The sequence below is a fragment of the Epinephelus fuscoguttatus genome, linkage group LG2, assembly GCF_011397635.1.
Source record: "Epinephelus fuscoguttatus linkage group LG2, E.fuscoguttatus.final_Chr_v1".
In the NCBI taxonomy this organism is placed as follows: Eukaryota; Metazoa; Chordata; class Actinopteri; order Perciformes; family Serranidae; genus Epinephelus; species Epinephelus fuscoguttatus.
In genome coordinates this window covers 49,900,931-49,913,370 of record NC_064753.1, presented here as the reverse complement: position 1 = coordinate 49,913,370, position 12,440 = coordinate 49,900,931, and the positions used below count along the sequence as shown (strand labels likewise).

Genomic DNA, 12,440 nt, shown 5'->3' with positions numbered 1-12,440 from the left:
TGACTGAGACCCAGCAGTGCTTCTGCTCATTTGTCTTCATGCAGTGTGCAAAACTCACAGGTTGAAAATTACAGACCAAGAGGCAACAACTTTCAGCCTCAGTGGACATTTGAATTTGCACAAAGAACAGTAGGTGGAGCCTAATGTTTGTAGCCTAATATTGCTTCCAGAATTTGCTGGAATTTAACTGAATCCATTCTTCCCTCTACATGTAAAATGTTCCCCGTGCCACTGGCTGCAACACAAGCCCAAAGCATCATCCATCCACCCCCGTGTTTAACAGTTGGACAGGTGTCCTTTTGCTCATTGTGTCCATAAAGATTCTGTTTTACCTTCGTGAGTCCACAGAACTTGTTTCCAAAAAGCATCAGGCTTGTTCAGATGTTCCTTTGCAAACTTGTGAGGCTGAATGTTGTGGTGAGGACACAGGAAAGGTTTTCTTCTGATGACTCTTCCGTGAAGGTCATGTTTGTCCAGGTGTGTCTGCACAGTAGAACAGTGCACCACCACTCCAGAGTCTGAGAAATCTTCCTGCAGGTCTTTTGCAGTCAAACAGAGGTTTGATTTGCCTTTCTAACAATCCTACGAGCAGCTCTCTCACAAAGTTTTCAGCTTGACCTCCACAGTTCCTGTTAACTGCCATTTCTTACTGACATGACCAACTGAGGAAACAGCTCCCTGAAAACACTTTGCTATCTTCTTCTAGTCTTCATCAGGTCTTTTAGTTTTCAGAGTGCTAGGCAGCTGTTTAGAGGAGCCCATGGCTGCTGATTGCTGGGACAAGGTTTCAGGAGTCAGTTGAAATTAGCATCACCTGGCCTTTCCTAACGATGACTGTGAACAAGCCAGAGCCCTAACAAGCTCATTAAGGTCTGAGACCCTGGGAAGAGTTGTCGGAGAGCTCAGATGTCTCAGGGTGCCCAAACTTTTGCACGGTGCTCCTTTCATTTTTTCCCTCTGAAATTGTACAAAACAAAATTAATAAGAGTTCATCTTCTCTTCTACTCACTTAACTGTTCACAGTAAACAAAATTTTGACCAGGGGTGCCCAAACTTTTACACGCCACTGCATAATGTTCTAGAGATGGAAGAAGTACTTGTGTTTCTTACTTTAACTCTTTGAAACCTGGAGTGACATCACTTTTCTTTTGCCGCTTTCAGACACTGAGAACAAACGTATGAGTCTCTAGATAATTTTCACACAGCTGTTTCTCCACCCGACCTTCACATGGCACCAGATGTGGTTCTCTACAGAACGGAGGGAGTGTCAAAGTCCTGCTGGAGGCACCCTCAGGCCTCACTTCTCTCTGTGACGGGGCTGAGAATGTTAAAATGAAACATATTATAGTTAGCAAAATGTCCAAAAAAGTGCTGATACACTGAAATCATTTTCACCCAATTTCTTTCACAAACATGGGAAAAAAGGAAGAAAAAAGGCATCGAGCAACAAGGTAAGAAATGTCCCACAAAAAGACAAAAGCTAAGGGAAAGCTATATTCATTGTTATTATTATTACGTATTTAAAATTATTACAATTTTAAAGCAATTCTTCCAGGTCATCTCATTGTTTTTAACTTTCTGTCTTTTCTTTCCTTTTTAAAAAATGTTTCTAAACTAATTTCTTGCAAATCTTTTGGGTCATTTCTTGGTTCATTGCTCATTGCCTTCTTCCTGTTTCTGGAAACATGTTTTTTGAAAGAAATCAAGCCAGTTTGCTGTCAGGTATCAAAAGGTTAATGAGAGTGGTAATACCACAGTGTGAAAATACTCTACAGCTTAACAGACTCAAATTAATCCCAAGTCACTGGACACACGCAGACATACCAACAACTGATGCTGTTGTAGTGTGTAACACACTGATGGCACTTTATATTCATTATCACCACCTAGTGGCTGGTTTGTGTTTGTTCTGTTCACCTTTAGATATATCAAACCTTACATCACACACTTACAAATTATCGACATTCTGATTTATTCTTTTTAATTTTAGTTTAAAGAAGGAATCTGCTTGTTTTAACTATTTGAATCTTTCTTTCAAAAACACTGAAGAAGGCAGTGAACAAGAGAAAAAAAGACCCAAAAAATTTGCAACAAATAAAAGAGAAGATTAAAAACAAGAAAAACAGTAAAAAAAAAAAAAAAAAAAAAAAAAAAAAAAAATAGTAAAAACAAGAAAATGACCTGAAAAATTACAATAATCCTGTACCATAATTTTAAATATGTAATAATAAAATTTGAAGATTTTTTTCTCTAGGTAGTTTTTAAAATATTTTCCTGTCTTGTAAGCTATTATTTTTTCTTACCAAGTTGCTTTTTGCCTTTTCCCCGTGTTTTTGAAATAAATGGCACCAGTGTGCTCAGGGTTCAAAAGTTTCAACACCTGAGAGGCGTCTGAAAGCTTCAAAGGGTTAAACAAAGCACTTCTTATTTCTTAAGTTAAGGAATACACAAATACAGTGCTGCCATTTTGGAAAACAACAACAACAACAACAACCAGCTTTAATTTTAATCTTTTTATTGGTTAGGTCATCCTAATTTCATTTCAAATATTTAAATTAAAAGTTCTTTTTAAATATTGTCTTCAAAGAGGAAAGCATAACTAAAAGCAAACTCATTCACGCATTTAAAATGTGAAAACAAAACAAAAAAAAAATCAAAGTTCCTCCTACAAACACTCGAATCACAACATCAAACACAAAATAATTGAAATGTAACACACTATACACAACTCAATCTAGGAATCTTTAAAGAACTGGTGCAACATGGGGCCAGAACAAACACACCGGTGCACTCCTTTATGTTCATCCAGTCAGGTGAGCCATCGGTCCGTCTCTCTGGTACGTTCATGTCTCTGAAATCTCTCTGGGGTTTCCCGCGGGGTTCTCCAGGGGCCGAGTGAGGGCTGTGATTAGATGTGGGTGGGCGTCGCGCAGGTAAGGCCGGTCACGATCATGGCTTCTCGTTGTTTAAAAACCAAAGGTGTTCTCCCCGCTGTAAGCCACGTATAAAAAGCCGTCCTCGTCCTTCTCCTTCTCGTACAGCTGCCCCATCGTGATGCTGCGACAGGAAAAAGACACAACGTCGTTATTGATCGAGACAGCTGATCGGTCACACCAGCTGTGTGTGTATGATCTATCTTCTTCCTCTCAGCCACCTGAACACGACAAACACACACACTGTAGTTTATTTGACTCAGTCCCACACACACCGTCCTGCTGACACAAATACGCCATACAGCACCAAATGTGGATTGATCCGCCGCTTAAAATAGTCCCCAACAAAGTCACTATTTCCTCCCCTTTGTTTGAGAAAAAATACATTAAGTTGCAGCTAATTAAATTAAATCATAGATAATTTCATATGAGACACATTCAGTCATCAGTTTGTTAAATTATCTGTTGGGCAAAAAAAGTCTCTCGAGTGTGCCTAACTTTCTGCTGAACTACCAGTAACTAACAACTGTTTCTTTTGTATTTAAGTGCTACCACTACTACTGATAATATTTAAGATATTTCATATTCATATTTTTTTCTTGTGTCTTGCAATTTTTACACAAACCAGAATCTCTTTGCAAATATCAAGAAATTTTTTGCATTTTTTTGGAAAAGCTGCAGCAGATTGATTCTGTTTGGACCAAAAATAATAATAAAAACTTTGGAGCATGAACCTGAACGTGAACATTTTGTTCAGATTAACTACTTAATTCTATCCTTATTCCCCCCATTAAGTAGCTTTAAGGTTTTAAAATACTCTTTACACACCAAGAGAGAATTACATATTTCATATCATCTCGTTCCAGCTCTTCATTGATGCCTCATGATGTTTAAACCAACACGTTCTCATCGCAACCTGTGAACTTTAATGTCTAAATATGATGCGCTAGGTCTGCTGCATCTGCTGCTGACGTTCAAAAGACACCATGTCAATTTACACCGGTTACATGCATCGTCTTTTCAAAATATACTTCTGTTTTCACAGGAAATGTAAAGTTTCTGCTCATTAGATGCACAGTGTTTTTAAAATAAATGTATGCCTGTAAAACACCTGGTGTTTATGTTATTTCCTTGAGCAGCACAAGCACATGGTTAGGTTTAGAAAAACACATCATGGTTCGGCTCTACGTTCAGAGGAATTGAACGGGGGACTCCCGGATGAAAGTCCTGGGTTTGTTGGACTCAACCACCTTCTCTCCTGCTCGCCTGATAGGGACTTTCCAGCTCCTTATCTTACATCGTTACCGGCGGTGTTTCAAACCGATGCCGTCTGGCAGCATATCAACCCGCTGTGAAAGGTGTCTGAGGCTGAAATCACTGACAGAACACTGATATCTGAACGAGAACGGGCTGTTCAACCTGAGAGGAAAAATCCCAGACTTTGTTTTTCAAAGCTGCATCATTCCATCCACTGGTAGTATACTGGATTTCTTTTTTTTTAAGATTATTTTTTGGGCTTTTGCCTTTATTGTATATTGACAGTGTGAAAGGGGGTGAGAGAGAGAGCGGGGGGTGACATGCAGAAATGGTTGCAAGCTGGAGTCGAGCCTGTGACCACTGCGGCAAGGTATTGCCTCTGTACATGGGGCGCCGGCACTATCCACTACACTACCGACGCCCCAGTATACTGGATTTCTTGTGGATAATTTGATACATATTTTCCCAAAATGTGGAAACACTGGGGTCTCCTCTCCAATTTAAAATAAAATTTACTATGAGACGAATGTTTGTCTGACTGAACAACATCAGTTTCTAACAACTGACCCACTGACAGGTTACTGAGATTTCAGCGGTAAAACTTGAGAAAAAAGTAAAAACTAAAAGCTCAAACAGTTCTGTAACTGGAATCTGAGAAAAAACGTATGAGTCTCTAGATAATGTTCACACAGCTGTTTCTCCACCCGACCTTCACATGGCACCAGATGTGGTTCTCTACAGAACGGAGCGAGTGTCAAAGTCCTGCTGGAGGCACCCTCAGGCCTCACTTCTCTCTGTGACGGGGCTGAGAATGTTAAAACTAAACAGTATTATAGTTACCAAAATGTCCACGGTTAAAAAAGTGCTGATACACTAGCATTACATTAGCAGCACTTTTTGTTTGCACACCAGGGTTCCCCAAAATTTAGTGGACAAAGTTTCAAAACTTCTCAAGGACCCATAATATTGTTTTCTTGCCCCATGGCATCAAACTCTATTCAAACATAATTTCATCTAGCTGACATACACGGAGACATACACGGAGAAAAAAACATACATGAAGGCAAACAAAACGTTGTCACATGTCGACGCAAATTAAAGCCACGTTACATCCACTAGCTCGTGTAGCAGAGCAGACACCTCATGTACAAAGGCTTTGGCCTTACCGCAGCGGCTGTGGGTTTGATTCCAACCCGTGTCCCTTTGCTGCATGTTGTTTCCCCCTTTCAACCTGAATCTGTCCTGTGTGAAGGCAGAAACGCCCAAAAAATAATCTTTTACATTACTTGGAAAGTTATCCAGGGAAGATTACTGCAACAATTTCATTACACACAACAAAATTTTGTGTTTTTTCCAAAACTTTCCATGACTTCTTCAGGCCTGGAAAATGCAGTGGTTAAATTCCAAAACTTTTCCAGGTTCTCAATGACCATGGGAGCCCTGTGGGGCCCATTCCTTCAGTAAAAACCATATCAAATGTGCATTAACACTAAGACAGCCTGTGTTTGAAATGCTGGGGAATTATTTAATTCAGTTCAATTAAATGCATTTGTTACATGAAATTATAATTATTAAGTAGTGTCACTGTTGATGAGGACAAGGCCCCAGTAAAATCACTGGGTTTGCCTCCTGTCCGCCCGCTCTGTAAACAGGGCAGAGCCAAACAAACCATGCTGCGCCTGCGTCTGAGAGACTGTGGATAACTGGTCGAAGCTGTTCAGTATATTTACTGTGAGTTTTTAAAGTGTGGAGCTCAAACAGGGTTTTTATTATCACCAAAATGTTTAATGGTACTACTAAACATCTGGAGTTTTACTGCTTTCTATTGTAAAACTGGTAAAAGTGTCTCTCTAAAAAAGTGCTGAGTCATGACTGACTGGTCAGAGAGGAGTTAAACTGGGTGTAACCACAGTCACACTGGGAGCTGTAAGAACTGTGTCACTGTTACATCAGCCTGAATATCCAGTTCTTACAACACATTAACTCAGTGCGTTTTATTCTCCAGTTAATATTTTCCAGGTGAGTACTCAAACATATCTATATGGCAGGAGGAGCTGTGTTCAGAGGAGACAGATATCTACTGAAAAGCTTGTTGGCAGCCTGTAAAAGGTCATCATGAAGAGACTGTGTAAGGCAGAACCACCAACACAAGATGAATGAACCAAGTATATGATATGGAACTGTTAACCCACAGGATGAGGACTGAGATCGAGTCACTGACTGTCACAGGGATGGAAAGCTTTTGAGAGACAGGGCAGTCAGGACCTTTGTATTTATCTGTTTACTTATTTCTGTTTGTTTGTATTTCTTTTTTTTTTCTTTATCTTTTTATTCCATTTTGTAAAAACAATAAAAATTAAGTGTGTTCCTTCAGCTGCTTTGATCAACTTATTCTAAACATATATTAGCTTGTGTAAATCTGCCCTATAAAGGAGCGCTGACACACTGAACCATGACAGTGAAATAATTGAGATAAGGAGCCACACGGGAAATTAAACGGAGACAGAGTCACTTCATCCAGACTGCGACAGCGTCTGAAATTAAACACCGCTCGTCCTGATAGAAGCCATAAAGTGGTTTGACTCAACTTTTATCTCAACTTGCTTTTATGAGCATGAAGGAGTTTGTGTTCTGTGGCGGATCATTACAGAGCAGACAGCACAGAAATAAGGTCACGTCCTCGCTCCTGATGTTTAACACGGAATCATTACAGAGCTGCATTTATAAGATGATCGATCAATTGAAGGAAAATTAATCTGCAACTATTCTGATAATTGATAACTGATAATTGCTCAGTGAGTAATGCCAAACATTTGCTGGTACAAGCTTCTCAAACGTGTAGATTCACAGCTTTTCTTTGTCGAATGTGATATTTAATAAAATATATTTTAGTTTTGGGCAAATTCAGCAATTTGAAGACGTCACTTTGTGCTCTGCGAAGTTGTGACGGACTACATTATAATTCTTAATAAACTAAATCACAGAATAAAAGAGGTTAATCTTCCAGTCTATTCAATGAACCAGAGGACTCCTCACGCTGTGCATCCTCAGCCCAGGGATAATAAATGAGCCCCTTTTCACACACATGTTGCTAACCCTGTGTTAACCTCTGCCCAGAGCTGTGCGACTCACACTGCACTTCTAAAGCCTCATTTCCACCAAACACTTTCAGTATGTACCCTTCAGACATGGCACCTAGACCGCTGGTCCACTTAGCCTTCCAAGAGTAGTCAGGACTCTTTACATGTAGGTTGTTACTGGCTGGTTGTAACCACGTCAACCATGAAACTAGCATGAAATCATATTACGCGAAACAGCAGGAAATGTGATTCAGGAAAAGACACGATGTAGGATCCTGAACATCTTGTGTTCTTTCTTCCTCGTATGGGGCTGTTTATTATAAGAAAAAGACGAGCTTTGTTTGAGAAAAGGCTGCAGACAGCAAAGACAAATACTGATAAAAAAACCAAGAGAATTTGGGAAATGCTACGACAGCACTCAGACGAGGAGGACGATCTCCTGTTGGCAAGACAAAAAAGACAGCGCAAGAGGGTAAGCTAACATAGGCTACTGTTATTCCCCTTTACAATGGGTTAAATGTGCTTTATTTATCTAAAGTTTCTTGACAGTTTGATATAAATCAAACAGCTGAGCAGTACAAAAAAAGTACAAAAAAGTAGCAGGGTGTTGATAAATTAAAATGAGCATTATGTATCATGTGCATCGTACTCTAGTAACGTTAGCCATCTTCTGGTGAGTGGGTTATTATGTGGGCATATCTCACTATTATCTTTGGTTTTTTATTTTTATAAACCAAACAATCAAAATATTAATGGAGAAAATAACCAGCAGATTAATACTAACCATAACACTGACTTCTAACAGCCCTGGGTTGAATGTCCACTGGGACTCGTAACAGATGTTTACATACTAAAATGATGAATAAGCAGCAACATTATTGTGTCTCCATTGGCAGGGATTTGTGTGAGAGCACTGCTGAAACATTAAGGAGAGAGAACAGCGTTTTTCCTTTAAGTAAGATTTTTCCTGACATATTGTTGTTTTAAGTTAGCTTGCTGTTGGATACCTCTGGTGTCAGTTAGTAGAAGCTACGCAGGGCTGGGCGATACAACGACTTTGTACAATATATTGATATATTTCCAAACAAAATATATGAATGAATTAAAAATCAGTGCTGAATACTGAACTATGTCAATGATAATTACTGCAAAAACTACCTATAACATTCTTTAATAATTACTCCGGCCCTGACCTGGACTGAGGCACCGTCTTGTCCACGAACAGGAAGATGGCCTTCTCTGAGGGCAGCTGGATGCGTTTCCTGATGATCCACATGAACTGAGCCACTGTGATGTCAGAGGGCACCAGGTACTTCCTCTTGTCGATGTCCACTATCTGTGATCCAGACACTTTCTCCACAATCACCTGAGGATTAACACACACATGTGTGCGCATTGATTACAGATCAATACAGTGACGGGCACGCTGCTGTGAATCGGCTGTAAGGTCACAGAGATTTCACTCACCGGGACCCTGTCAGGGTACTTGTTGCGGATTTTGGCTGACTCTATGCATCGATGTTCTGGTGGACAAAAAGCAACACTGATATTAAATCATGTGAATATTTTGCACTGCAACAGAAACACACATCTCTGAGGATGAACCTCCTCTTCCTTCATTAGAGATAAACCAGTGATGGAGACGGATCAATATTTAACAGCTGAGGTGAGACATTCACAGGCAGCTGCAGCAGATTTAGACGCACTGAGACCACAAGAACGAATCAATCCAGACACTCAGAAGGTGAAAGTGCATCATCAATAGAACATCTCCGCATTAACTCTTCGTGTAACTATCGAACTGGCAGCCTCTCTGACTGGAATCCTGCTGAAACACATTTAACGATTATTTACTGTAAAATTATCTGGTTATTATTTGCTCAAAAGAAAGTGACTCATCGCCAGTTAGTAATCATATAGAAATCTATTTTCTGTATTTCCTTTATTTCTTTGGAAGAGTCCCTAAGTGGACTTATAATTATATTTTCTGTAACTTCCCACACAGCGCAATACATCCTTTTAACTTATGACTTCATTTCTTTGCAGACCTAACTCCAAATCGTGCACACTTAAAATGACATACTTCTTTTATTTTTATGTTGATACTTGTGTTTGATGTCTGTTTTTGCACTTAATTAGAGAGAGAGATAACTCTCACAGCAACAGAGCATGACTGAATCACAACATGCTCTGTTGTTGTGACAGCTATCTGTCTGTCTTCAGCTCTGGTTACCTGTAACAGGTATTATCATGACACAAAATAAATCCCTCTTAACTCCTCTGAATTTTCGGCTCCAATAATCAGGATTACACGTTAGTCTTAACCAAAGAGCAGGACAACTAAAAGACAAGCTCTGACAACACCTCCGAAACCAAACATAAAAAAAACAAAGAATAAAATAACAGAAAACCTAAATGTATATACTAAATGATTAAATGAATAAAGGACTGCCTAATAGCTAAATAAATATATATATAATTTGATGATTATAATTTATTGGGCTGTTGGTTGAATTAAAAAAACAAATTACATTTGAAGATGTCACCTTAATGTTTGTTCATAATTTTATTGTCATTTTTTCTATTTCAGTTATAATACTTAACTATTACAGTATTTGCTTTTTTATCTTTTATTTTCTCTCCCTATGTTTCTTGATTACCCACCAAAACACCATATTTACTGTCTTTTTTTTTTTACTAACTTCATTTAATTATAATTTTATTAATTAAAAACTAATCAACTGTCTGATCAATACTAAAAACAATCCTGAGCTGCAGCCTTGTGGTGGCACATACTTTACACAGTTAGTGCGCAATATGAAACTGGATATCTGGATAAAGAACATCCTCCTTTTCACAGGAGCAGAGGGATTTATGGGTAACGTAGTCTCAACACTGACACCAACAGTAACAATATGCTGGAGGGATGCCAGCTGCCATGTTCTCTTTAGTTTTTTAGATTTAACATTTCAAAGCTCTTAATGATCTTCACGTCTCAACATTATTTCTCAACAGCAACAAAACTGAGCTCATAACAGCACTGGAGCCTCTTTTTAAAGTCTGATTGCCACTGGCATCAGATCAGCTGGCCTGTCAACAGAAAGTAGATATTGATTATGAATTTTGGATCATTTCAATACCAGATATGTTTTGTTTTCAGATAAATAACTGTGTCTTGTGTCTCATATATGTTATCATGAATAACTTTTAGTTCCAACACTCCTTTTAACAAAGTAAGCTGATTAAAGAAGTCATTTCAACTTCTGGTAACTTCTCAAACCACTTCTATTTATTTTTGTGTATAAAATCAGTGGATTTATTGACAAACAACTGAACTGATTCCATAAAAGATGAAATTATTGGATGTAAACCAGCCTGCAGGCCTGAAACTGTTCTGCCAAAACAACTTTAGTCCCGTCCTGGTGACGCCTGTCAGGCCTCCAGTTTATACCAAGTGGACAAAAGGATAAATATAATATTTATGTATATAAAACATCCCAGTTTTAATCCCCAGCTGCTCAGTGTAACTAAACGGAGGCTTTAGCAGCTTAATGTGTTTCCTCCGTGTTAATATCCACCATCAGCCTGAAACCAGGTCGTCATCGCGGCTGAAATAGGAACAAAGACACGATGCTTTGTTCACCTGCACGGAGCCAACACTTCTGATTCAAAGTGGAGACATGGAAACAGACTTTCACATGAAGTGGCATCAATGTTATGGGTTATATTTAATGTGTGTCGGCACAGCTAACTAGCTTACAGAGCCTCCTCCTTTAGACAAAAGCCTGAAGGACAGGCCACTGTGAGAGCCCGACGGGCTTTAACAACGCTTTGACCAAACATTAAACCCTAATTTCTTTCCCCATGAGGCCAAATAAACGGTTTCACTTGAGAAATTGAAACTGCGTGGACATTTTTGATATCCATCAGAAATAGCAGCTCCTCCCTCCTCCCTTACCCAACGAGTGATCCTCTTTGAACATCCATTTCATGTTTCCGGGCTCTTTGTCGCTCGATGCAGCAGATTAAACTCGACTCAGGGTTCAATACACAGGGTTAAAAATATATTTATGTTCTTGTAAGTTGTCCTTTTAAACCGTGGCTCTCTCAGTCACCGTGTAACGGTCACACAGCTCAGCTCCCAAACAACAAACAACAATCTGCTCTTCACTATCAGCCCCGGCGGTGACGTCACACCCGGACTCTTCCATTCCGCAGCACACAGGAGGGGGGGCGGCAGAGACGGAAACGGGACGCTCGGACTTTTTCACATTTAAATGAAAAAAAAAATAAATAGGTTAATTTCTTCACTTTAAAGCACGTTGACGTTTATTGTTTAGAACCCCACTTTTACATCATATCTGCATTTCCTATGGCGTCCTTTTAACATAGCTCCCTGTTAGGTTCTATTTGGTCCTACCCACTGTGGAGAACATAAACATAACCATATCCTGCCTCTGTATGCTTCAGGATCAATACTGTCATTATCCATTAATCTGGGTTTTTTAATCATTTAAAATATAAGTTAATACGGGAAAAATGTCAATCATAAAACCCCAGAGGCTGAGGTTACTGCTTCAAATTGTTTGTTTTGTTTAACATAAAATCCCCCAAACCAGTGGTGCAAAGTAAATAAATACATTCAGGGACTGTTCATTACTCATCAGGGGGGTAGGGAGTGGTGCAAAAAGGGGGAAGGCATGTCAAATATTATTTAACCACTGGGGAAGAAATTAGGTTTTGTATTTTGGTTTAAGGGGGGCATACAAATTTAAATGGTTGTATTTTGTATTTATTTCATTGCTGATTTTTAGAGAAAACATGCCTCTTACGGCATGAAACATTCCCAAAACATGCCTTGGAGGGTATGTTTTCTAACCAGGAGCAGTTTTAGCTGGTTGTATTATACAATCCTCACCACTAGATGACACTAAATCCCCCTAAATCTTACACACGGCTCCATACTTTAAGGAATTAACTGCCCATCCGTGGCCCTCCTAAGGTGTTTTTTGATGATGATGATATGCAAGCCTGTTCACACTGTGCAGACCACAATCAGTGGTCGCACATATAAACACATGTGCATGCATATACGCATTCATATTTTACATATGAAGCAGTGGCTTATGCATTTGTCCTTCTCAAACAAACAAGTAAATAAAGAAATGAA

General features: G+C 39.2%; 2 protein-coding genes across 2 annotated transcripts in view; one reads left to right on the top strand and one right to left on the bottom strand.

The window, feature by feature from the left end:
- The window catches only part of LOC125880938 (dynein regulatory complex protein 1-like), a 480,097-nt gene that overhangs the window by 220,228 nt on the left and 247,429 nt on the right, over positions 1–12,440 (top strand). The window lies entirely within an intron of this gene.
- LOC125881233 (gamma-aminobutyric acid receptor-associated protein-like 2) lies at positions 2,499–11,445 on the bottom strand. The gene is made up of 4 exons (XM_049564315.1): positions 11,229–11,445; positions 8,738–8,793; positions 8,464–8,636; positions 2,499–3,057 (listed from the first exon to the last, which is right to left on the bottom strand). The coding sequence occupies exons 1-4, from the start codon at positions 11,260–11,262 to the stop codon at positions 2,967–2,969; spliced, it is 354 nt and encodes a 117-aa protein (XP_049420272.1). The 5' UTR covers positions 11,263–11,445; the 3' UTR covers positions 2,499–2,966.

What these genes read in the sequence shown, in the direction of transcription:
- LOC125881233 (XM_049564315.1), bottom strand. Translation starts at nt 11,262, where the DNA reads ATGAAATGGATGTTCAAAGAGGATCACTCGTTGG. An exon ending in AGTACCCTGACAGGGTCCCG is followed by an intron (nt 8,637 to 8,737) that starts GTGAGTGAAATC and finishes GTTAATCCTCAG; the next exon opens with GTGATTGTGGAGAAAGTGTC. An exon ending in AAGACGGTGCCTCAGTCCAG is followed by an intron (nt 3,058 to 8,463) that starts GTCAGGGCCGGA and finishes TTCCTGTCGCAG; the next exon opens with CATCACGATGGGGCAGCTGT.